General features: G+C 42.5%; 1 protein-coding gene across 1 annotated transcript in view; it reads left to right on the forward strand.

The window, feature by feature from the left end:
• WIPF3 (WAS/WASL interacting protein family member 3) overlaps positions 1-22,520 on the forward strand; it is an 80,738-nt gene that overhangs the window by 32,670 nt on the left and 25,548 nt on the right. Inside the window, 1 exon segment of the mRNA XM_038557217.1 lies at positions 22,227-22,359. Within this exon segment, the coding sequence (XP_038413145.1) occupies positions 22,227-22,359 (133 nt within the window).

The raw sequence follows: 22,520 nt of genomic DNA on the forward strand, positions 1-22,520 counted from the left end.
GGAGGTGAGGTGCCCAGTAGTGGGAGGTGGGTCATAGCTACACAGCCTGGGCACCAAGTCACAGATGCAGCTTGTGAGGGGCTGAACTGTGTCCCCCTCCAATTCATAGGTTGAAATCCTAACCTCCAGTACCACAGAATGTGCCAGATAGGGTCTTTAAAGTGAAAAGTCAAGTTAAATGAGGTCATCAGGGTGGGCCCTAAACCAGTAGAACTGGTGTCTTTATAAGAAGAGGAGATCAGGACCCAGGCAGGGAGGAGAGGGCCATCCTCAAGCCAAGGAGAGGGGTCTCAGAGGAAAGCCACCCTGCCCACACCTTGATCTCAGACTGCTAGCCTCAGTACTCTGAGGAAGTCCATTTTTGTTGTTTAATAAATTACCAGGCTGTGGGACTCTGTTGTGGCAGCGCTAGCAAAGGAAGACACAATGCCTTCATTCGTAGGCCCGTGCAGAGACCTCTCACCAGCTCAGGGACACCCTTGTGTGGCTTCTCCACCACACGACTCAAGGACAGGTCCCCTGGGGCAAATCTGGTTCCAGAGTCGCCAGCCCCAGACCAATCAGCAGCTTATTTCTGTATCCACTGCTGTATGCACATCCTTGCCCCCAGATTGTGCTTTTTTGGGGGTTGGTTTTATTCTTGCTTTCTCTGTTTTGTCTTACTCTGTCTACTGTTTAGAAGCACACAGAATCTCTGATTAGAAGGGGCCTTCTGTCCCCAAGACCTTGTTTAAAAGCCTCTGTGGCTTTTGCTACAATTGACCTAAACTGCTGAGTTTGCAGCAGGAGTCATGCATTTCAGAATCCATGGACCGATAGCTTCTATTTCTGGAAGCTCAGATTGATAGTTGTGTCTATTCCGTGCAACCTCAGATCACTTTCAGCATCCATTCTGGGACAGTCGTCCAGCCATCACAAAGCCAATCTCTCTGCTTGCTCACCGCACAGCAGCTGCTGGCTCCCTTCCTGGAACCTCCTTCTTCCTAGCTGATTCTTGCCTGCTAGGGGGGTGTGGGGGGAGGCTTGGTTATGTGCTTGGGTAGACCCAGGGTAAGCTTTGGGAGGTCCTCATGTAGACCTGGCCTTGCAAAAGTACAACACGGTTTTAGATCCTTAATCATACCAGAGAAACCACAAGAAGTGAAAATTAATCTTTTTTTTTTTTTTTAACAAATCATCTTACTTTCACTTTTTTGGTCTCCTTCACTTTTTCTCACTCTACCTTCCCTCTGTCACTTTTATCTCTGTTGCCAGAGTGAGCAAATAGAAGTCCATGACCCCTAGGTAAAATGAATTTCAGCTAAATAGTATAGTACAACTAAAATAAATCATTGTGTTAGTATAAGTTGGAAGCAAATATGGACATACTTATACTTACATTTTTTGTTTATATGAAATTCATATTTACTTGGACACTCTGTACTTTATCAACGGTCTCTTGATATGTGTTCTTTTGTGTATTTCTCATGTATACAGATATGTACGTACACAGAGATTTAGCTAGATAGAGATACCTCCCTCACAGGCTTTATCTGTCTTTTTCCTCTGTAAACCCACCCCACACACTCCCCACCTCCATTCATATGTACAAGAGTGGTTATACATATTTTTTTCCACTTTTTTTCGCTCCTTCACATCCTGTCCCCTGTTAAATTATCTCCCTTATCTATCCTTAAAAACTACAGTTTTCCTTTCCCTAAGTGTTGGTCACATTCATTAAATAACTTTTGTTTCCTTCCTACTTAAAAATGTTGAGAAATAGAATAGTTGATAGTTCTTTCTCTAAAAACCTGTAAAATAAGATCATTCTCAGCCTAGATGTTCTAATTTGCTTCTTGTTGATCTTACTTATTTATATTTATTTTGCCTTGCCGGATCATTAGCTCTAAATATGAAGATGGGATCATAACCCTTGTTCAGAAGGGTGATGCCACAGGATAAAGATCATGTAGGAGCCTTGTGGGCAGCATAAGAAGTTTGAGGAATTTTTCTTTTTTACTTTTGTTACATTTTATTGGTAAATCTTAAAACCTGCCAGTCAATAGGCATCCATCCCTTAATGTCTATTTTTTTGCAAATCATTATGCTAGGCTTTGGGATTCCTGAATCAGAGAAGCACATTGGTCTTCACCCTTAGATAAGACACATGAAAAGGTAAGAATATGAAGGAATATATATTCATTACAGCAAAGAATAAGGAGTGTAGGTTGAGTCAGAACTGAGTGATGACAGACCTTCATCATTAAGGCATTGGGGTAAAATGGCGCCCTTGCTCACCAGGGCACTCACTCTGGGCATCTCTTAGTTTTGCACCCTAGACACCTCCCTCACCTCACCCTTGCCCTCGCTCTGTAACATGGTGCAATTAAACTTTGCTCCCTCATAACCCAGCACTTCACAAGCTAAACCAAGGTGTTTCTCTTTCAAAAAGACTCATGGTACTGGTTTTTCCAATTTGGGGAAAATATAAGTAAGTGAGTTTATTTTTCTTGATTGTTATTCTATTGTGTTCCACCTCATTCTGCAGAAAGTTGACACAGCCATTGTTTAAAATTCTGCCTCCACAAACTTTTCCCAAATCCTTTTCATAGTAGTTGGCTTCTATGGTTTGTTTTTTCATTTCCAGTTTAACAGTTGTCTAATTCACTTGTTAACAAAAAAATTCAAAAAACTCTGCAAGAGTCCACCAAAGCAGTCCTAAAATACACTTTCCAGACTTCCAGCTCTTGGAGATCAGCTGTTGATGGTATCTGGGGCTTCCACCATTCCTTGACCCAACCCCTACCCCATGACTTTGATGACCAGCATGCTTTAATATTATAGATTTTCTTAAAAATATTTCCATGTAAACACTTGAATCTGAAATGTATCTGTCTGTGTATGTGACTTATTTTTAACTGACTTTGTAAAGCAGTTTTAGGTTCATAGCAAAATAGAGTGGAAAGTACAGAGAATTCCCTTATACCACCTGCCCCTGCACACATACAGCCTCCCCCATATCAACATCAGATTTTTCATCAAAACTGAAATTCTGTGTTTTGATAAAGATTCATGACCTTTAAAGCTATGTCTTTGAGGGCATGGTTACTTAAATGAATACTAACCAAAGATTAGTAGCATTTTTAAAATGTGATTTTAAAGAAATGTTATTATATTAATATTTTACAGGGTCTTACATATTTTCTGCTTATACAAGAATTATTGGTTCCTAAAAATGGAGTGAAATGTACTAAAGATCAGAGTAGTAGCTGGCACATCAAAGGCAGCTGATGTTTGTTGACTGTATTGATAATCTATTCCTTAAGGAGTCTTGTGATTTCCAGATGCATTGTCATCTGAACAGTCTTTGGCCTGGGAGCCAGTAGGTTGGTGGTCTTTTAATGGCTCTTCCTCAAGCTAGGGCGTAGCCCCTGCCTTAGGTAGTACAGAGTTGACTTCCCTGAGATGCCAAAGAGGCAGAGATCCATCAGTGCAAAAGAAGGACCCTGGTTGGAGATACATCTCAGTTTGCAGGAGCAATTATTGCAACAGCCTACATCATTCTGATTGCATATAGCCTCAATCAGTAGGCCTAATTTTAGGAGGTGTAAGACAAAAATACAGTTGAGAAAAGTGAACTAAAAATAGCCCTCCCCCTTTATTCTGTTACAATTCACTCCCTCAGATGATAAGTCTGTTCAGTTTATGCAAAAGTCTTTCCCTGTCATAATTGTCATGAAGACTTTTGACAGTTATTAAGCACAATGAAAGCCTACATCTCATTTTGATTCACTGCAGCTGTCACGACCTGCAACTTATTTCTGCTGTCCTCTAGAATTTCTGGCATTCTGTTAAACAGATGCTACTGTATTTTTAAGGGAGGGTTTGAAGTGGCCCCATTTTATTAAAAACGTACAAGGAATGTCATTAATAAAAGTATGTTGTGTAAGCCATGCTTCATGTGCTCAGGTGGGCCCCTTCTGTCTTTATGATGACAAAAATACTTTAAAAAATTGACATCGAATTTTCACGTTAAAGAACTAATTTTATTTTAGTGAATGTTCAGAGTGTTTATTATATAGAAGACGTTGTGCTGAGCCCTGGAAGAGTTGATGAAGACATAATTTCTGCCTCAAGGAACTTATTTGGGAAAGACAGATGTATGTCAAGATGTGAAACATACGATCTCAGCAACTGGCGCCAAAATACTTCCTAAGGAGGGACCTGTCTGGATAGGCTAAACTGCACCACACAAAGCAAGAAGAAGAATTTGCTTCATTCATAAGTAGCTGGGCAGAGGGAAAAGACAGCTAAGAAGGGAGATAGAGGAAGGGGCAAGAGCACTGGTTTGAGGTAGGTGACTAAGGGGATGCTGGGCCAGATGAAATCCTCCTGTGTGGTGTGAGCAAAGGCCATTTGAGAGCCAGGGATGGTAGTCAATGCAGGGGCATTGGTTCTCAGAATGGAAAGCCCTCCTGTTCTCCACCCACATTTCAATAAAGTCTACTGTGCTCATGAATGATTTATTCGTGGAGCGTGGAGGAAGAAGGGAAAGGCTCACAGAAGGCTGTGACTTGTGTTTCTGAGACCATAAGGAGTAAAGCAGAGACAGGATGTGTGAAAGAAGGAACATGGAAGCACATGTACCCATGAGACATAACTTCCCCTGAAATTACAGAAATATTTGGGAAGCTTTGGGCTTTCCAAGGGCATCAAGAAGGGCTCTGAGTCAGTCTCCTCTAGATCTCAAGGACTCAGGAACCCCCAGTTGATATCTACTTATCCAGGTTAAACTTCTAAAATATGACTATTGTACAGTAAGTGGATAAGAGTTGAAATACAGGGTCAGTTTTGACTCTGGAGTAGTTTAGGCTTTTCTGTGAGAGGTTTCATAGCTGTGCCTTGGAAGATAAGTGTGACTTTAGTTGGTAGAGTTGGAGGAGAAGAGCATAGTGTGCAGAGAGAATGCATGGGTACTGACGTTGAGATAACAAGGGCATGACCAATACAGAGAATGGGGGACGAAGCGGGCATGGGGAGTATATAAAATGTGTGGGGTGGGAGGTAGAAAAAGAACGTGGTCAGATTCTGGACAGCCTGGAACACCAGGCCTAGTGAGTTTTATCCTAATTCTGCAGGTACCTCATTTAGATGTAAAGAAAACTGGAGAAACAACATGAAAGTTTAACTAGAAAGTGGAGATTTTGAAAGCAAGAGTCTCATCAGAAGACCATTTAAATTTGTAACTCTCAACTTCCCACCTCCACCTGCACACCCGAAGGCTGACCTCCTCCCATTGCTAAGAACGGAGCCGTGGTTTAAGAGGATGTGGGCGAGAAGCGAAGAGTGAACACAAAATATGGTGGTGAGACTAGAAAGGACAGTAGGAATTAGAAATGTGTCTTGCAAGTAAAGTTGATAGTAGGCAAGTTTAACCAATTGTAGACTATCAACAGTGTGATATAGGGGGCTCCTGGCTTTGAGCCTGCATGACTCAAAGGATCCGTATTACAAGAGGTATGACAAGAGTGCAGGTGTGAGTGTATCCACACATGCACTTGGCGGGGGGCGTAAAATGGGGGAGAGAATGAGTTTGTTTTGCATGCATTGACTTTAAGATGCTAGTGGCACCCTTGAATGGAGATGTTCAGCAGCCAGTTGGAAACATATCCCTGGGATCTCACAAGATTCCATTCAGCACATTCTGAAGTGACCTGTCTCTCTGTTGCACAAATGCCAGCCAGCAAGGCCCAGAGATGGATTGAGTAGATTCCAGGTGTTTCTGGTCTGCTGGCACATTTCTGAGTCTTATCCAGCCAGTGATATGTGCAAGTATCTGGTTGCCCCCCTGCTCTGTTCCTGCCCGTAGGAGATGCTCACTGATTTTCTTGTTGTTGTTGTTGAATGAATGAGAGCACAAAGCCTCATTTTGACAAAGCTAGAAGAACAAGAAGAGTTTATATTTTTCTTGCAGGTTATGGCATGGAGATAATTTCCTATATTTACTTATATTTGGCTTTTTTGTCCATATACATATAAATGTAACAAATATTTTCCTAATAAAAGAAACAGAACTGTACAAAAGAGGATTAAATATATATGTAAGGAAGGAGGTGGGGAGTGAAAACCAGATGGTCTTAATTCTGCATTCCTGCCTTATTTCCTTTTTTTCCTTTATTTTGACCTGTTAGTGTAATATTTTATGCCACTTTTTGATTGACATTTACTTATTTTGGAGAGTTTGTTTCTTGTTTATTCATTTTAGATATCGTTCCCCTAAAGAGCAGCAATTTGAGGCTGTCTTTGTAGAAAGCTTTGGATCAAAATGTTGTGCTTTATAGTCAAAAGTCAAACAAATACAAATTGAATCCCTGGCATACCGCACTCAACTGGGTTTAAGTGGTGATAAAGGAAGGCACTCACATTTACACCTCAGGGTTGCTGGGAATCACACATGTCATAATATATATAGAAAGACATGTAAGCTGTAAATGTTTGCAATTATAGGGCTGCATTAGGCAAAGATCAGAGAAATGAAAGACCCACTAGGGTTTTCAGAAAGTACTTCATGGCAAAGGTGTGTTTTAGCCACAGAACCACTGTATCTTCTTAACCAGAAATGGGACTGATGAAAATGGTGTTTGGGGAACAAACTCATATCTTCTGGTTGTGTATGGGGTGATGGGTTTGGAGAGAGAATACCTGGGATGTTTTTCCAGGATTCAGCCTACAATACTGGGAAGAGCCTGGCATGATTGCTGAAATGGGAGGGGAATGCTATTCTGGTACTCCACGGTTTCCATAGATCCCCCTCTGGAACCCCATAGGGGGTTGGAATTCAGAATGGTTTATTCTCCCCAAGACATGTTAGCTTCTTTGCCAGCAGTACTTCCTGGCCCAGTCACCTTATTCCATGAAGGCCTCACACATATCCAAACTAGACAGTTCACAACTAAACTGAGGCTGGGGGAAAGGTCAGCCTTTCTTCCTAGAAGAAACATCAAACGTGGTTGTTTCTGGGTGTTCAAATTTACTCTTATTCTGAAAGACTCACTCTAGGGCCATAAAGTGATAAAGGGTCAGAGAGACTCTGGGGTAGTAGACAAACATGGTCTGGAAAGGACTTGGGTCACTTGTTGCCCTCAGGGTAGGTTATCTCTGTACTGCAAATGAACAGAAACCAGCACTTGGTGAGCAGCCCAGTGGACACACCAAACTAACACGTGCCCATGGTTAAAAAATAACCAGTACAGAAAGTCAACAATAACAAAAGAGCAGCAGTGTGAGTGTGAGTATAGTTTGAGCATTTTAATGGTGTTCACTTTTTTGGTGGGGGAAGTAATCTGGTTGATTTAAATTACAATCTCTAAATAATATTTTTGAGGAGTATTATAGAGACTGGCTCATACGCTTATGGAGGCTAGGAGTCACTATTTGCCATGCAGACTGGAAAACCAATGTAGCTGATGATATCATTCATTCTGAGTTCAAAGGCCTGAGAACCAGGAGTGCTAATGTCCAAGAGCAGGAGTAGGTGGATGTGTTGGCTCAAGCACAAGACATGGCCCTTCCTCTGCCATTTTGTTCTAACTCCAGCCCTCAGCTGACTGGATGATGCCCATCTGCATCATAAGGGCAACCTTCTTTACTCAGTCTATCAATTCAAATGCTAATCTCTTCCAGAAACACCCTGGAACACACACCCAGAAATAATGTGTTCCCCAGCTCTATGGGCTCACCTTTGCCCAGGCAAGTTGACACATAAATTTACCATCACACTATGTAACTTTAAAGAATATACTTAAACCTCTGTTGCTTTTGGTCAGCATTTGACTTTGTGGGTTCTTGAACCCTCTGTTTTGTGGAATGAGGTCATTGGTGCCTAGGCCTTATCCCATCTTTTTTCTCTCTTCCACTTTCCAGATTTTCTCAGCTGCATTTTTAATTTTATTTTTATTTTTTAAAGATTGACCTTTTGGGGGGAGAGGGTAACCCCTCTCTAAATTACAGCACACATAGAGATTTGTTTAACCTTGACCACAATCAGGATATAGTATGGTTTCATCACCCAAAAAACTCTCTGCTCTTACCCTTTTGTAGTCACACCCTCTCCTGTGCCTAACCCCTTATCAGCCTGTGATCTGTTCTCTGTCACTATAGCTTTGCCTTTTCCAGAACATCTTATAAACATACATCTTGTAATCATACAGTGTGTGATTTTACGAACCTAGCTTCTTCACTTAGCATAGTGCATTTGAGATTATCCATATTGTGTATATCAAGGGTTCTTCCTTTTTAGTTCCTTTTTATTTTTCCACTGCTGGGTAGTATTTTGAAGTTTAAATCAAGGGGCACCTGAGTGGCTCAGTTGGTTAAGTGTCCAACTTTTGGTTTTGGCTCAGGTCATGATCTCAGGGTGGTGAGATCCAGCACCATGTCTGGCTCCACGCTCAGCGGAGAGTCTGCTTAAGATTCTCTCTTTCCCTCTCCCTCTGCCCTTCCCCCGACTTGTGCTCTAAATCATTCATTCATTCATTCATTACATCTCTAAAAAATTAAGTTTAAATCCATTCACCCACTGAAGGACATTTGGGATGTTCTTAATTCTTGGCGATTATGAATAAAGCTGGTCTAAACATTTGTGTACAAGTTTTCTGAATGAACAAAAGTCTTTATTTCTCTTGGGGAAATCCCCAGGAGTAAGGATCATATGTTAAGGGTATGTTTAACTTTATATGAAACTGCCAGACTGCTTGCTAAAGCGGTTACACTACTGCACAATCCCATCAACAGTTTGTGAGAGTTCCAGTTGCTCTTCATTCTTGTCAGCACATGCAACTGTCAGGGTTTGGTTTTGTTCTGTTCCATGTAGCCATTTCTAACAAGTGTGAGGAAGTATCGCATCATGCTTTTAATCTGTATTTCCCTAATGACTAACAATATTGAACATCTTTTCATGTTTTTATTTGCCTTCTCTATATCTTCCTTCATAAGATAGAAGTCATCCCCCCCCCCCCTTTTTTTTAACTGGGGTTTTTATTTTCTTACTGTTAAGTTTCGAGAATTCTTTAGATACTGGATACAAGTCCTCTGTTGCAGAGGCAATTTGAAAATATTTTGTCCCAAACCATAGCTTGTCTTTTACCCTCTGAACAGTGTCATTCCCAAAACAAGAGTTTTAAATTTTTGATAAAGCCCAATTTGACAATTTTTTTAATGGGTAGTGCTTTTGGTGTCTTGCCTAAGAACTTTTTGTCTACCTCTGGGTCACAAGGATTTCTCCTCTGTCTTTTTCTAAAAATGTGGTTGTTTTAGATTTTACATTTAGAGCTATGACCCAGTTTGAATTTATCTATACATAAGATATAAGGCTTAGGTTTGGTTTCATTTTTTTGCATGTGGATGTTCAGTTGTTCCAGCACTATTTGTTGAAGACTATCTATCCTTTCTCTATTAAATTGCCTTGGCACCTTTGTCAACAATCCATTAAACATATTTGTGTGGGTCTATTTCTGAATTTTCTATTCTATTTCGTTATTCTGTGTATCTAGCCCTTTGCCAGTACCATGTCATCATTGTTACTATAGCTTATAGTAAGTCTGAAAATCATATAATGTGGGTCCTCCAGTTTTTCTTTTGGACCATTGTTTTAGCTATTTTATTTCCTTTGCCTTTCCATATAAATTTTAGAATAAATATGTCTATATTTAAAAATTGTATTGGGTTGTGCTTGCCACTACATTAAATTTATAGATCAACTTGGGGAGAATTGATATCTTTATTGTGTGGAGTTCTCCAGTTCATAAGCACAGTATAATTCTTCATTTCTTTAGGTCTTCTTTATTTCATGAGAATTTCATGGCTTTTAGAATCCATATTTTTTTTTTTAATTTTTGTTTATTTACGATAGTCACAGAGAGAGAGAGAGAGGCAGAGACATAGGCAGAGGGAGAAGCAGGCTCCATGCACCGGGAGCCCGATGTGGGATTCGATCCCGGGTCTCCAGGATCGCGCCCTGGGCCAAAGGCAGGCGCCAAACCGCTGCGCCACCCAGGGATCCCTAGAATCCATATTCTATACATATTTTGATTACTACATAAGTATTTCATTTGTACTTAAAGCTAGTTTAAGGTATAATGGAGTCTTAAAAATTCTGGTTTCCAATTGCTTATTGTTAGTACGGAGAAACATGATTGATTTTTGTATCTTGACTTTACATTCTATGACCTTGCTAAGTCACTTATTAGTTCTGAAGTTTTTTGCCTATTTGAAGTTTCTACATAGAAAATCATGTTGTCTGTGAATAGAGACAAGTTTATTTATTCCTTTTCAATCTGCCATTTATTTCTTTGTCTTACCTTATTGTACTTGCTAGGATTTCCAATTATGGTGTTGAAGAAAAGTGTTGAAGAAGAGTGATAAGAGGGAATAGCCTTGTTTCATTCTTGATCTTATCATTTTATCGCTGAGTGCAATGTTAGCAATAGTGTTTTTGTTCATGCTCCTTTTCAGGTTAATAAAATTCCCTTCCTTCTGACTTTGATGAGATTTTTTTTTACCATGGATGGATGAATTTTGTGAGATGTTTTTCTGCTTCAATTGATGTGATCATGTGATTTTTTTCTTCTTTAGAAAGTAGGCCTAATATAGTAGTATTAATATAATGGGCTTTAATATGCTAGGCTTTACTGATTGATTTTCCTATATTGACCCAGGCTTGTGTTCTCAGAATAAATCCCACTTAGGTGTAGTTTAGTATTCTTTTTATGTATTACTTGATTCTATCAGCTTCTTCATAGTCAAGGATGATTAACATTTGCCTTCTGTTATGTAACCATAGTTAAGTATTTCCGATGTCTCTAAAAATGTCTCTAAAATGGAGGTAAGGTAACTTGCCAAAGTTATGCCACTAAGAAATGATGGATCCAGGATCCCATTCAAGGTGAAGGGACTCTGGGATCCTCATTTTTAACTGTAAGGAGGGGCTGTCTCTCCTTGATGGAAGGCTGATGGCTTCCTCCTTGGATGACTCACTCTATTATGACTACTTAGCCATTGGCAAACTGGACTCAGTTGCTTCCTTAAGTGTTAGCCAGAACAGAATAGTAAATTGTAAAACTGACCCTTGAGCCCAGCTTTTCCCACCATACCACACTATCTTCTTGCCAACTGGCCACTGAGGATGCTAAAGCATCCAACACTTCCAGAAGAAGTGGCCCAAGGGAAAACAAAGGACGTGAGCAGCATGGATCACAGAGATATCAGGCAGGGTGTAGACCTGAAGGCCTGAAGGCCAACAAAGGATCCTTTAGTTGCCAGATAGGGCTTTCCACCCTTCATCAGCAGCGCCCAGAACTAGAGTGTGGTCCAGGGTGATGACAGAGTGATAGAGGACGTACACAGAGCACCCAGGTCCAGTACTGTAGGGGCCCACCAGATACATGGGGAAGCAGGTTCTGGAATGGTGAGAGTATCACCAGATCCAGATATAAGATTCTTTTAGTGGACTTGGTAGTATCCAATCCACATCCAGATCCTGCAGCTTCCACTGGCCTCTCCAGGCAAGGGACCTAAGAAAAGAAAGTCTAGATCCATTTATGTTATCATATATAATAGGTATAACACTTTGGGAACATCTTGGGCTTTCTAGAAATTTTGGAATTCTCTCCTCTGGGTTGTTTTTTTGTCACTTTTGTGTCCTTTCATATTTGAGCAGTGTTCAACATCTTCCTCTATTTCAGAGTCAAAAAAGGGAGGCCACCAGCTGAAAACCCTGCATTTTGCCCCGCAGCCAGCAGGGAGGTGTAAAAGGAGAGTAGGGGGCTGACATGTGGAAAGAAAGAGGTGGGCCAGCATGGTTGAGCCACAGGAGGTTCCGTGTTACCTGACGAGGGAGTTTCAGGTACAAGCTGTTTACAGTTGAGGTATCAGCCTCGGAGCTTGGGTTACTCGGCGTAGTTTCCATTTTAAGTGCTTTTAGTTGTCCTCCTGCCAAGACGGCCTCTGGCTCACTAATCGGACTGTTCTCAGAGTCCATCATTCAGCTCCGGCTGTCCTTTCCGGCCTTGGCAGAGGCCTGGCACTTAGCTCCTTGGTCCCCAGCCTTCCTAACAGCAACACCCTCCCTTCCTTTTCCTGACACCCCTTCCCTGCCCCCTCCTTCCTGCTCTGGCTGTCACACTCCTTGTGAAGCAACTACCATGGTCATAGGCCAGAAAATAATCTGACCACCCCCCGCCACCCAGCTGCGGGCTGGCCATGTATTCCTGGATTTTTGCCTACACTGTTTGCCTAGGTGTTGTCATGACAAAGAGGCTGTACAGCATGGTGACAGTGGGACCCGGCCTTGCCTGGCCCCACCTTTCCACTCTCCCCTCACTAGCAGTAAACAGCGTGCTTCCCCTCTGTACTTCCTCTGTAAAGTGGACATAAGACTCATAGTCGGTTGGGACGCCTGGGTGGCTCAGCAGTTTAGCTCCACCTTCGGCCCAGGGCGTGATCCTGGAGTCCCGGGGTCGAGTCCCACGTCGGGCTCCCTGCATGGGGCCTGCTTCTCCCTCTGCCTGTGTCTCTGCCTCTCTCTCTCTCTCTCTCTCTCTCTCTCTCTCTGCCTGTCTCTCATGAATAAATAAATAAAATCTTTAAAAAAAAAAAAAAGACTCATAGCTGGTACCTACATCACAGGGCTGGTTGTTCAAGGGCCCTGGAGAGGAGCTAATACATGCCAAGTACTTAGCACCCATGGATGCCGTCCCATCTCTTTTGTCTTATTGCTGTCATCATTGTCAGCCTTTGCATGTCCCAGCCTCGGTACCTAGATTCCAGAATCACCTTTGTGCATGGTTGAGTGAAAAGAAGGAGCCAGGTCTCAGGGAAAGTTGGTTATTTCAAATGGAAGAAAGGAAGGAATCATAGGTTTCAGCTCAGGTCAAAGAGACAAAGCCTTTAACAGGACCAGTAATGCTGCAGTTGACAGTAGTGTTGTGTCATTAGTTTGCAGATTAATCTGCTGGGACAAGAGCATGTTTCTTTTTGTCTTAAAAAAAAAAACAGGAAGATAAGAAAACTCAGCCAGTTTTTGAGACACTGTTCAAACTATGTTTTATTTATTAGCAATTCCTAATGCCAAGCCCTTGACTCCTAAGGCTGGCCTTTTTTTTTTTTTAACAAGGTTATTCTTTCCAGATCCAGCATAGGTTTTAAAATCAGGTTTTCTCATCGTTTAAATTTTAGTTTTAAAAGCCTGGGAATGTTGGCATCATTGAAAAAAGAGAGAAAGGGCGCTGAGCTGAATTCCCATCTCTAGGGACGGGGTGACCAAAGGTTAAAAAGTGTGAAGACCGCTTGAGGGGCAGTGGCATAACCTGAAAGGCAGCACTTCTCTGCGCACGCTGCATGTTTTGTTGGAGCAGACGTATGTCAGAGATCTAGAGGCTCAGGTTACATGAAGTCCATTTTAATAAAATACTGCTAGGTTGCTCATACAGTTTGAAAAAAAAAAACAGCTGGATATGCTGGTTATTAAAAAGGGAATGGCTTAGCTTTTGCATGTCCAGAATTTCCACACAAAAATAAGGGGGAATGGCAGAGACAAATGATCTCACTTCCAGAGAAATGGTGGTTGGCCTTTTAGCTCTTTTCTAATTCAATCTGGGTGTACCTCAAAGGAGTCTTAAAACGATGGTGATAGGATGCTTTCGTCCAGGGGGAGGCGGGGAGGGAAAGCACCCGGAGTTCAAAACTTGAACTTCTGAGACCAAACATGAGGTGTCCAGATGAAGAGTTTGAACGAGTTCTAGGACAGTGTTCAACAGTCTCCGGAACAGATGTCCACCAGGGTAGCCAGGGCGACGACGTGGACCCCAGATTTCCAGAGTTTCAGGAACTGTCCCTGGGACCCGAAGAGCTTTGCAGGATGTGGCAGGAACTCTGGAGCTGGATATTTTTATATTTGAACCCAAGGATTGTTGGCCTGGCCATGAGGGAAGAGCCAGCCACGGAGCAAGCACTGTGCCATCAGTACTGTTTGGGAATTCAGAGACTCCAGTCTTTGCTGGACCCTCAGGGCAAACTCTGGCAACGCTCTGTCCACAGTGACCTGTGTCACTTTGATTACTGGGTGTGTATCCGGACCTTGGGACTTTCTCTTCTTCTCGCTTATCCTTAACCTCCTGCTCCAACAATGAGATGTTTTGCAGCCACCGTTTGTCACCTATGAATTGTCCCAATTCCAGGAAACCAGTATGCATGGGTAGCAGTTGCAGGATTGTTAGGCAGCACCTCTGTGGGAAATAACACGGTCTTTCAGAATCCAGGCTTTACGTGCAGTCCGTTTGCCTTCATTCGTAAAAGTTTCGACTCCTTTGCAAACGTATTTTATCAGTGTCTTTTTTTCACACAATGTGCAGTGAGATTTTTATTTCGTTCATTGGTAACACAGTTGGATAATTTTGTCACATTCTGCATTCTTTCCCGGGATACAGCAACTTCCTAAGCGATTATTTTTATTTGCGTGCGTATGGTTTACTGCTTATGCTGTAAAGTTTTATGGGTTTTGGCAAATGCATAATAGCAGTTGCCTGTCATCAAAGCATCCTGGGAAGTGTTTCACCGATTGAACCTTCTTGCTCCAAAAAATGCCTGATATGTTTTCCTTGTCTCTAGTTTGGCCTTTTCTAGAATCTCATATGAATGGAATCCTAGAGTAAAGATAAATAAGTAAGTAAGTAAATAAATGGAAAGAACAGTGTATAAAAACTTTAATATTTGAAAGACCTGAGTAGCACTGTAGGGAATTACCGTGCACTTTGGAGGATGTGTGTGGATCAAACAAGAGAGACATTGATTTGAGGAAGTTTAAAAGAAAAAAGATTTTGTAAAGTAAACTGTTTTTGATGTAGAGTTTAAAAGAGAAGTAAAAGGTTGGGCAGGTGTGGCAGCGCAGGGGGAGGGTCGGGGAGCATTCCCAGAAAAAGCAGAAGCAAAATTCTTAGTGTTACTAAAAATGATACCATGACCATGAGCACAGGCTTGGAAGTAGAAAAAGAAATATGGGAGAAATCTGGAGCAGTTTTAACTCATCAAAAGGGACAAGATAAGGTCGAAAGTTTCCTTGGGGGAAGAAGTATGGCTAGATTCTTTGATTTGGTGCAGAGTGGAGAGTCATGGAAGCATTTTGAGGAGAGTCAGACAACAGATGCCTTAAATACAGTTATCTGAGGGCAGTCTTGAGGATAGATTGGGATCCTAGCTGTGGAGACCAGTTCAGAGTCTCAGGTCCAAATGATAAATAACAAGGAATGTAGGTTTACCCCGATATCTGGCCGTAGAGTTCTTATGAAACCTTTCTTAAGTCAAAATGTTGTAAATTGAGGAAGCAACTGCCATTAATTTATGTAGAAACACTTTTGAGCAAAATGTAACCTCTCTTAGGCTTTTCTAATACCTTAGAACACGTCTTCTAACAGGTGCACAACATAAATGGAGATAAAGCCCAGGTGCCCACAGACACAGTTCAAAGCTAGGCAGCTTGATGCTAAGATGCTGAGCCTACTTCTAGGCAAGGAGCCTGGTGGCACTGCTCGTGCCGCTCCAGGGCCAGGCTGCTTCTGTAAGGCTCACTGCAAAACAAACACTGAACACTATTTTCACTTTTTGCCTTTTTTTTTTTTTTTTTTTGCAAAAGCAAAAATCCTTTTCTGATTTCTCGTGTTTAGTAAAAAGAGGTGCAAATGTAGACCCTCTATATGTACATGTATGCAATACGTGTACACACACATATATACATACACACATACATAGATGTACTGCCTGAGAACAGGATCCTCACAGTCTTGCCCGTACTGTATCCCCAACTCCTAATCCAGTGGCACAGAGTCAACACTCAAATCTTATTATTGAGTCATATTAATAACAGGTTTGCTCTACTGATTTCTCTTTGTCCTCCTTTCATGGTCCCTCTCTCTAGCAATTCCTGTGAAATACTTACAAATTCATTTTGCTGTGATACAGACTTTTAAAATAACTATCACAGGAATTTAAAGGTGTGTTTTTGTCCCTGTCCAATCTACTATCCATAAATTGACTGCCTTTATAAATTCATGGCTCCGCTATACTTAAAATCTAATCTCTGCCTCTAAAACCCATCCATGGGTCCTGTTTATACACACCTTACATCCCTCCTCCTCCATATTTCTTTATTGCTACTCTTTGTATTCCCAGCCTGTATTCTTCTGTTTTCTTCTGATTATTCCCTACTGAAGTGACTTGAAATCCACATAAAAATCAGAATTCTCAGTATTGCTAAAAATGAGTACCACAAGTACAGCTTTGTATACAGGAGCTCCTAGAAACAGGAGATTCAAAAGCAGTGGAACTGCTTTTATAACATGATGTGGGTAGAAAAATGCTGGCTTTTATAGGTAAACTCAGGGTAGCATGCTAAAATGCAGTTAGGCCCAGTAGACCATATTAATCAGGGCTTTGAATTTTTCATCCCAAGTGAGATGGAAAAACACAGCAAGTTTTGAGCAGAGTGACATGATCTGGGTGGCAGGTGCTCTGCTAATGGTGAACATGTTGCTCTAGGAACAGAAAAGGGCTCTTCACCTGGTCTTCCAGGATCAGAAGTCTTCCTGGAAAATAGCCAAGAGACAAGTGTAAAAAGAGCAGAGAGATTAGCTCAAGCTAAGATCCAGGGGTAAGCTGCAGTATGGAATGCCTGAGAAGTGAGGGTTGGGGGACCTGCACAGTGTGATGGAGATTTGAACTTGCACCTGAGAACAGTGGGGAGCCAGCAGAAAGTTTTATGGTGGGGAGGGACATTATAAGTGACATGTCTCTTATCCAGGGCATTCTGAGAGCTGAGTGGAGGAGGGCAAGAAGACAGGAGGCTTCAAGACCAGGTAGATGGAATCCCAAGGTGACAGTGACCTGTAGAGGGGCGAGCAAGTCTTCTTTTTTTCCCCTCTAGGTTCTTTGGCTGGTCCAATAATTAAATTGCCATAAGACAGGCTAACAGGGGGAAAATTTATTTTGTATGTATAGGAGCTCCTAGAAACAGGAGATTCAAAGAAGTGACCAAAGCAGGCAAATTTTAGACCTTTTAGACAAAGAAACAGTAAGTTTTTAAAGAATGTACAAGACAGTGGCACCTGGGTGGCTCAGTAGGTTAAGCGGCCAACTCCTGATTTACGCTCAGGTCATGATCTCAGGGTGTGAAGCCTGCCTAAGATTCTCTCTCTTCCTCTCCCTCAACCCCACATAGGCATGCATTCCCTTTCTCAAAAAAAAAAAAATTGTTTTTAGACATATCAACAAGGCAAAGAAGTTTGGGCTTTGGGTAGTAAATTAGCAAAGAAGTAACAAGGTTTGTTTATATAGCCCGCTAGGCCTTGAATTCCTACTTCTGGAATTAAGAATGTCTCCTCTCCTCCTGGTACAAGGGGGGTACTTTTCACATGGGAAATTTATTTCCCTGCTAACAGAGGACAGAGAATGGTCAGTGTCCTTTATTGGCTGTTTCTTATGTAATTTTAATTCAAAATAAACAATATACCAAAGTGGTATTATTTAGGGGCAGCCTGTGCCGAACCCCCATCACCTGCTCTAAGTCAGCATTGAGGAGTGGAGAAAAGGAGCCAGATTCCGGAGAGATCGCTCAGGAAGAACCAATAGGAGTTTGTGATTGAGTGGCTGTTGAGAATGAGGAGGAGGGAAGGGTCGAGATGGCCTCCAGACACAGGGGCAAGGAGGTAGCTGCCTGCTTACAGTAGCCGGTCACTCCATTCCAGGGGATGGACTTCTCTGAGGGTGTAGAGAATAGGAACAGATGCACCTAGAGCTCCAGTGAAAGGTCCCTAATTCTTTTTTGCCTCCTGTTAAAACACAAAATTCAACCGACTAAACTTATTTCTGGGGGCACCTGGGGGGCTCAGGGTGTGATCCCAGGATCCTGGGATCGAGTCTCGCATCTGGCTCCCTGCATGGAGCCTGCTTCTCCCTGTGCCTATGTCTCAGCCTGTCTCTCTCTCTGCATCTCTCATGAATAAATAAATAAAATCTTTAAAAAATTTTAAAAATAAAGGTAGAAAGCAGGTGTGACAGGGAAGTCATAAAAAAAAGGACTGTTTCAGGCAAGGTGAAGGGCAGAGGGAAGGACAGGGGTCAATCACACAGATTACCTCACTAAGCTGGTGGGGTCGTTCCAGACTGACTGAGTAAAGGTCACATTCCCGGGAGGACCTGAAACTACAATTAAGTCTTGGTTTGCTGTCTTGGGGGCAAGTGGCTCCATTTTGGACCTGTCATGCCATTTTAATCCTCCTGGTAGGGGACGTGGCTCTGTACTGGGCAGCTGTGTCCTCTAAGGAACCTCACAGTCTGTGTGCAGTTGTTCAGGAAACCAGGCTTTAGAAAAGGAGGTTTCAGGGTCCATTCTTTCCGCTGTGGATTCTAATGGCATATCTGCATTTCTGAAAATGAGACCTAACACTGTTAGATTCCCAGTACACCTCATTCTAGAACTTTTTTTTTTTTAAAGATTTTATTTATTTATTCATGAGAGGCACAGAGAGAGGCAGAGATACAGGCAGAGGGAGAAGCAGGCTCCATGCAGGGAGCCCAATGTGGGACTCGATCTTGGGTCTCCAGGATCAGGCCCTGGGCCACAGGCAGGTGCTCAACCGCTGAGCCACCCAGGGATCCCTAGAACAGACTGACTTAAGCACATGGGAGGTTCAGGGAACATTGCATCCATTTTCTCTGAAAATATTTCATGTCTCTCTTTCGGATCCCAGGCCCTCTGTGTTCTCCTCCGTCAAGATGGTGCTGGCAGGGGAGGCAGTGCCATTCAGGCTGTCCTGGGGCTTCAGGTTGGGTCATGAAATCCAAGTACCCTGGCTGCTGAGAGCTGTCTATCCCCAAGTTTGGAAGACAGGAGTGGGCTGAGGGCCAAGGTAATGAGCAGGCTGTGTGCCTGGAAACCTGAGAACTAATTTTAGGTTTAACAGCCACATTGGAGAATGTACCTTTCGGAAGCTGCAAAGCTGAAATTGTACGACGTTGGTAGGGTTTAGATCATCCTTGAGACAAACAACCTGCTAGATTTGGATTAGCCAGCTGGATTTTTTTTTCCCATCAGTGTTTCTCACAGAAATCAGTATGAAATCAGACAGATGCGGGAATGGCATGTAGTGGCCGAGTGACAAACAGCAGGACCTGCATCTCTGGGCTGGACTGCCCTCCCCACCCCCCAACCACACTGAAACCTGATCAGCTCATTAGCTGGGATGACAAAGGGACATGCAGAAGCTTCTAATTTATCAAGATGGGAGAATAGATGCGTCACCACCCTTGGCTCTATTAAAATTGTCAGTTTTTGTCTGTGTGATCTTATTGGTTCACTTCTGCTTGTCAGCCTTTGCACGGCTCAGGATGGGCTAATCTGCATTGCTCTTCTGCTACTTTGCATCTTCTTAGGATCCAAGCTACTCCATTTGGAGCTCACTATGGGGGAATTGAGTCCACAAAAGGTTTGTGTGGAACTCAACAGATTGAGTCACACTCAATAGCAATGTCAAGGAAGAACTAGAACAAATGTAGAAGTAATGTTTTGGATTTCTGTGTGTGTGTGTGTGTGTGTGTGTGTGTGTGCGTGTGCACAGGGAGTGAGGGAAGCATGTTTGGTGGATATATTTACCACAGGAAAAGTGTCCAGGAGTGGCTTTTTCTCTGTTGATTATGCTTTTAGTGAAGTGGCTAATAACCAGGATGTGCATAGAATAAAAGAACGTTTGGAAATCTCTTTTCTGTGTCCCGTAACCACAGTAACAAGACTTTTTAGGGTTTTGTAAGAAAGCAAGTCATGAGTGAATCGTTAATAAATATTGCAGGTGGAGTAGTTTGTCACTGTGCACTATAGTTTTCAGTGTGCAAATGAATATGTCTTTAGATGTCCTTTTGTACAAAAACCCATTAAGCCTCAGTCTCTAGTGTGACCCTAGGCATGAAGTTTTTCGTTCTTGACCTCACAGGAGAGGATTGAGTGACATCTTATCAATATCAGGGGAGGGAGAGCCCTCTAGTGGAAAGTCATCAGGGCTGACCGTGCAGCAGGGAAGTAAAGTGAGAAGTCAACGGAGTGTTCAGTATAGTCCAGCAAATTGAACTGCAGCACGTAGATGTGATGTGATTCGCCATATCCTCCTGCTGATTTGGAAGGTGTTTATCAACAAATCTGTCCTGTGGATTTGTCAAGAACCTGTTGAAGCCCTTGCTAATTAGGTACTCAAATTAACATTATCCCAAGGACATACAACCTTCTCCATAGCCCTCATCTGAAAAGCTTGGGATGGATGGGCAAGATTGGGCAGTAGGGGATCTGTTTCTGTAGTAAATTAAAGAATCAGGTTAAAATTAGGTGAGATGACCTGCCTCCCACCCCAACAATATTAGCAATAAGGTTTGTTCATGGGTCCAGATTCCTCTTTAAACAGAAGAACACACTGTTCTAACCCTTGCCTTCCCCCAAGGCTATCATCTGAGTTGGACCATGACTATCATTATAATTCACAGTGTGACTTATCTTGTAACTAGGAAGAAAGCTACAAAGCATTCTCTCCCTCCTAATCCCTGACCATGATACATGTCTGAGATTGTAATGCTAGATTTTTGCAAAAATTTGCATACCCTCTTGACTGGGGTCATGATATTTCTGTTGGCCTTTTATTCTTGTCATTAACTACTTATAAATAAAATGAGAGGAGACTTTAGAAATCACAAAACTTTGCAGTTTAAAATGATTTATTGATACATAATAGCATATATAGAGAGACTTTTAAAAAGCATGTTGTGTGAGAAATTCCCTGTTGTATATGTGCATTAATAATGCCTTCTAAAAAACAATAATAATGCCTTCTAAAAAACATGCATCATTAGGGTTGGAGCCCTTTGCTTATCGCTCTCTTACTGACCATGACCCACGAGCCCCTCTCAAGGGTTCAAAAAGCATGTTTCCAGGCATCAAGAATCCAACTTTGAAACTTATGCCCTTCAAAGCCTGTGGAAGATGCGTTACCAGCGCTGTAGAGTCAGCCGGTGAAAATGCGCTCTCAGCACATTTTCGCTAAGATCACAATTACCCTTGTTTCCAATCTGTGACACTGGAAAGTCTCTGACTGTATAGTCAACAAAGATGAATTGTCCTTTTCTGAACAGGAAACGACTCTAGCAAGGATTTGTAAATCCTGTCTATACTTCAGGACCATCTTAAAGTCTCATATCTGTCTTGCAGCCTGACAAACATGGCCATTTATGAACTCTTGGTGGCCTTGCTCCCTGTGGGACTTATGTCTTGGGCTGCATTATATAGTGGCTTAAATTCCATTCATGTGTGTCCCGTCTCCCTGGCACACACATGTGCCCTTGAAGGCATGGCCAGTGTACCGTATATATCCTGGGTCTAGCCCACTCGTTCCTTCCTCTGGTAAATAGTCACGGGCCTATCTGCAGCCAGGTCCTGTTATACTCTCTGGAAATACATTTGTGAACAAAAGGAACAAGGTCTTTTTTCTGACAGAGTCATGTGGGAGTGGTGAACCTTAAACTCATAACCACAAATGGAAATTTTCCACAAGGAAAGATAAATATAAATTTATGCAAGGTGGTAGAAACTGCGGAGGAAGAAGGAATATGGTACCCTGAGAGAGAACACTGGGGGGCCTTATTTAGACTGGGGGGTCAGAAAAGGAGGAAGTGGTGCTATTTCAGTTGAAAACCAACGACACATGGTATCTCCTATACAGCAGGTGCTAAGAAGTATTTCTGGCTTTGAGAAATGTTTAACCAGGTCTCCGTGCACATGGTATGAACCTTCTGTGTTTCCTCCTGGCTGTGTCTTCCAGTGCAACCCCCCCCCCTTATTTGCCACCAACCTCCATATGTTTTTTTTCTGATGCTCCCTGGTTCATCGAGCCTACAGAGACCCCTGCCATGTCAGCTCAAGCTACAATGGAAGTGTTCAAAAACAAAATTCAACTGAGTAAATTTTAAAGATCTGATTTTATTCAGGGATTCATGAAATCCAGCAGCATCCCATCTAGCAGATAGAAAAGAGCCCCAAGGAGCTGTACAAATTGAAAGACTTTTAAGGGCAGAACGAAGTGGAAGAGACAAGGAAGTTGTCCTAGAAAACAGTAGATTATGATATTATATGTAGTTATAATCAAATGTCTCTTATTCCCTTACAGGTAGGCACAGACACTTCCAGCCTGAGAAAGGCGGACCCCAAAGGTCGGAGTGCGTTGTTGGCTGATATCCAGCAAGGAACTCGCCTACGAAAAGTCACACAGATCAATGACCGCAGTGCCCCACAAATCGAGAGTAAGTGAGCAGCTGGGCCAGGTCTGCTGTGAGTCAAGGGCAGACCACGTGAGGCTCAGCCAGGCCACCCCTGGCTTGCTCAGGGCAAGGGCCCCGCTTGTTACCCAAGTGCACTGCACCTTGGGCCATCGCAGACTTGCACGATGTACAAACCACAAGGG

The sequence above is a fragment of the Canis lupus genome, chromosome 14, assembly GCF_011100685.1.
Source record: "Canis lupus familiaris isolate Mischka breed German Shepherd chromosome 14, alternate assembly UU_Cfam_GSD_1.0, whole genome shotgun sequence".
Taxonomy (NCBI): domain Eukaryota; kingdom Metazoa; phylum Chordata; class Mammalia; order Carnivora; family Canidae; genus Canis; species Canis lupus.